This window comes from Chenopodium quinoa, unplaced genomic scaffold (assembly GCF_001683475.1).
Source record: "Chenopodium quinoa cultivar QQ74 unplaced genomic scaffold, ASM168347v1, whole genome shotgun sequence".
Taxonomy (NCBI): domain Eukaryota; kingdom Viridiplantae; phylum Streptophyta; class Magnoliopsida; order Caryophyllales; family Amaranthaceae; genus Chenopodium; species Chenopodium quinoa.
The window spans coordinates 2,933,205-2,934,256 of record NW_018744693.1 but is presented as its reverse complement, the minus strand read 5'-3'; the positions used below and the strand labels follow the sequence as shown (position 1 = coordinate 2,934,256).

The 1,052-nt window shown below is 36.6% G+C and overlaps 1 protein-coding gene across 1 annotated transcript; it reads right to left on the bottom strand.

Moving 5' to 3' along the window:
- Positions 1-209: 209 nt before the first annotated feature.
- Positions 210-803, bottom strand: LOC110702320. Its single transcript, XM_021880024.1, has one exon. The coding sequence runs from the start codon at positions 801-803 to the stop codon at positions 210-212; it is 594 nt and encodes a 197-aa protein (XP_021735716.1).
- Positions 804-1,052: the final 249 nt, after the last annotated feature.

Below are 1,052 nucleotides of genomic sequence, written 5' to 3'. Positions count from 1 at the left end.
TGCCTTTATTTATAAGTAGAAGATGGACAATGAGCAAGATTTAGTTGGTTAATTGCCCTTTTTCCCAAACATAAGACCTGTAGTAAAACACAACAAAAAATAGGCATATATATAGTACTTTATACCTCACTTCGATGATAGAATACAAGTATGTATTCCTTAGATCATGTTGATACACAAACAACTTCAATATGACAGGACTTAGAACATCATGGGAGCTCGGACAAATACTCATATAATTCTGACTCGAGTCGAAGAGCCTCAAAATTACTTGTACAATCAGGAACCTGAACAAGAAGTTTTTCCAGAGCACTAGTGTATCTCAACAAGTACATTACCAACTCCATCGTCTCATAATCTTCGACTTCCTTAAACCCAATTTCCAACCTTTTTAGATATTGTAACGAACTTGGAGGTACAACATACTCGTACATAGCAATCTCATTAACCTCTTCCTCCTCTTCATCTTCCTCCTCTTCGTTAAACTCCTCTTCCTCAAACCTCGTACTCATCTCAATGGATAGAAACTCTATCTTTTGTGTGCAATTTAACAGACATAGCAATGCTTTCCAACAAGAATGATTTGTTTCTGAAAATACGAGGCATGATAGGTTATGAAACACGGGCAATTGACCATCATCATCATCCAGAGCATTGTTAAGAGCGTCAATCACATTAGAACGTAGCTTAAGCGTCCTAACATTACAGATTGCTCGAAAGAGGTGTAAGTTAATTTGATCCCTCGAAGAACCTAACTCGGCTTCAATTAACCCACTTAGTTCATCGACAAACCTAAACTTCATTTCGGTCAAATTACTAGCACCAAAGAATTTCAAATTAGGAGCATCAACATCGAATAGGGTGCTCTTTTTATAATCACCTCCTGAGATCCAGGCAAGAATATAAAGTGACTCTAGATTTGGTGACGATATGTTGAGTAATTAGGTTTTGATGATTGTAAACTAATGATGATTATCTATCTAACGTGTTTGATTAGTTGTGCATAGAAAGAACAAGTTATGCTTGGAACAGGATACAAGGAACCTGAGTAA

What these genes read in the sequence shown, in the direction of transcription:
- LOC110702320 (XM_021880024.1), bottom strand. Translation starts at nt 803, where the DNA reads ATGAAGTTTAGGTTTGTCGATGAACTAAGTGGGTTAATTGAAGCCGAG.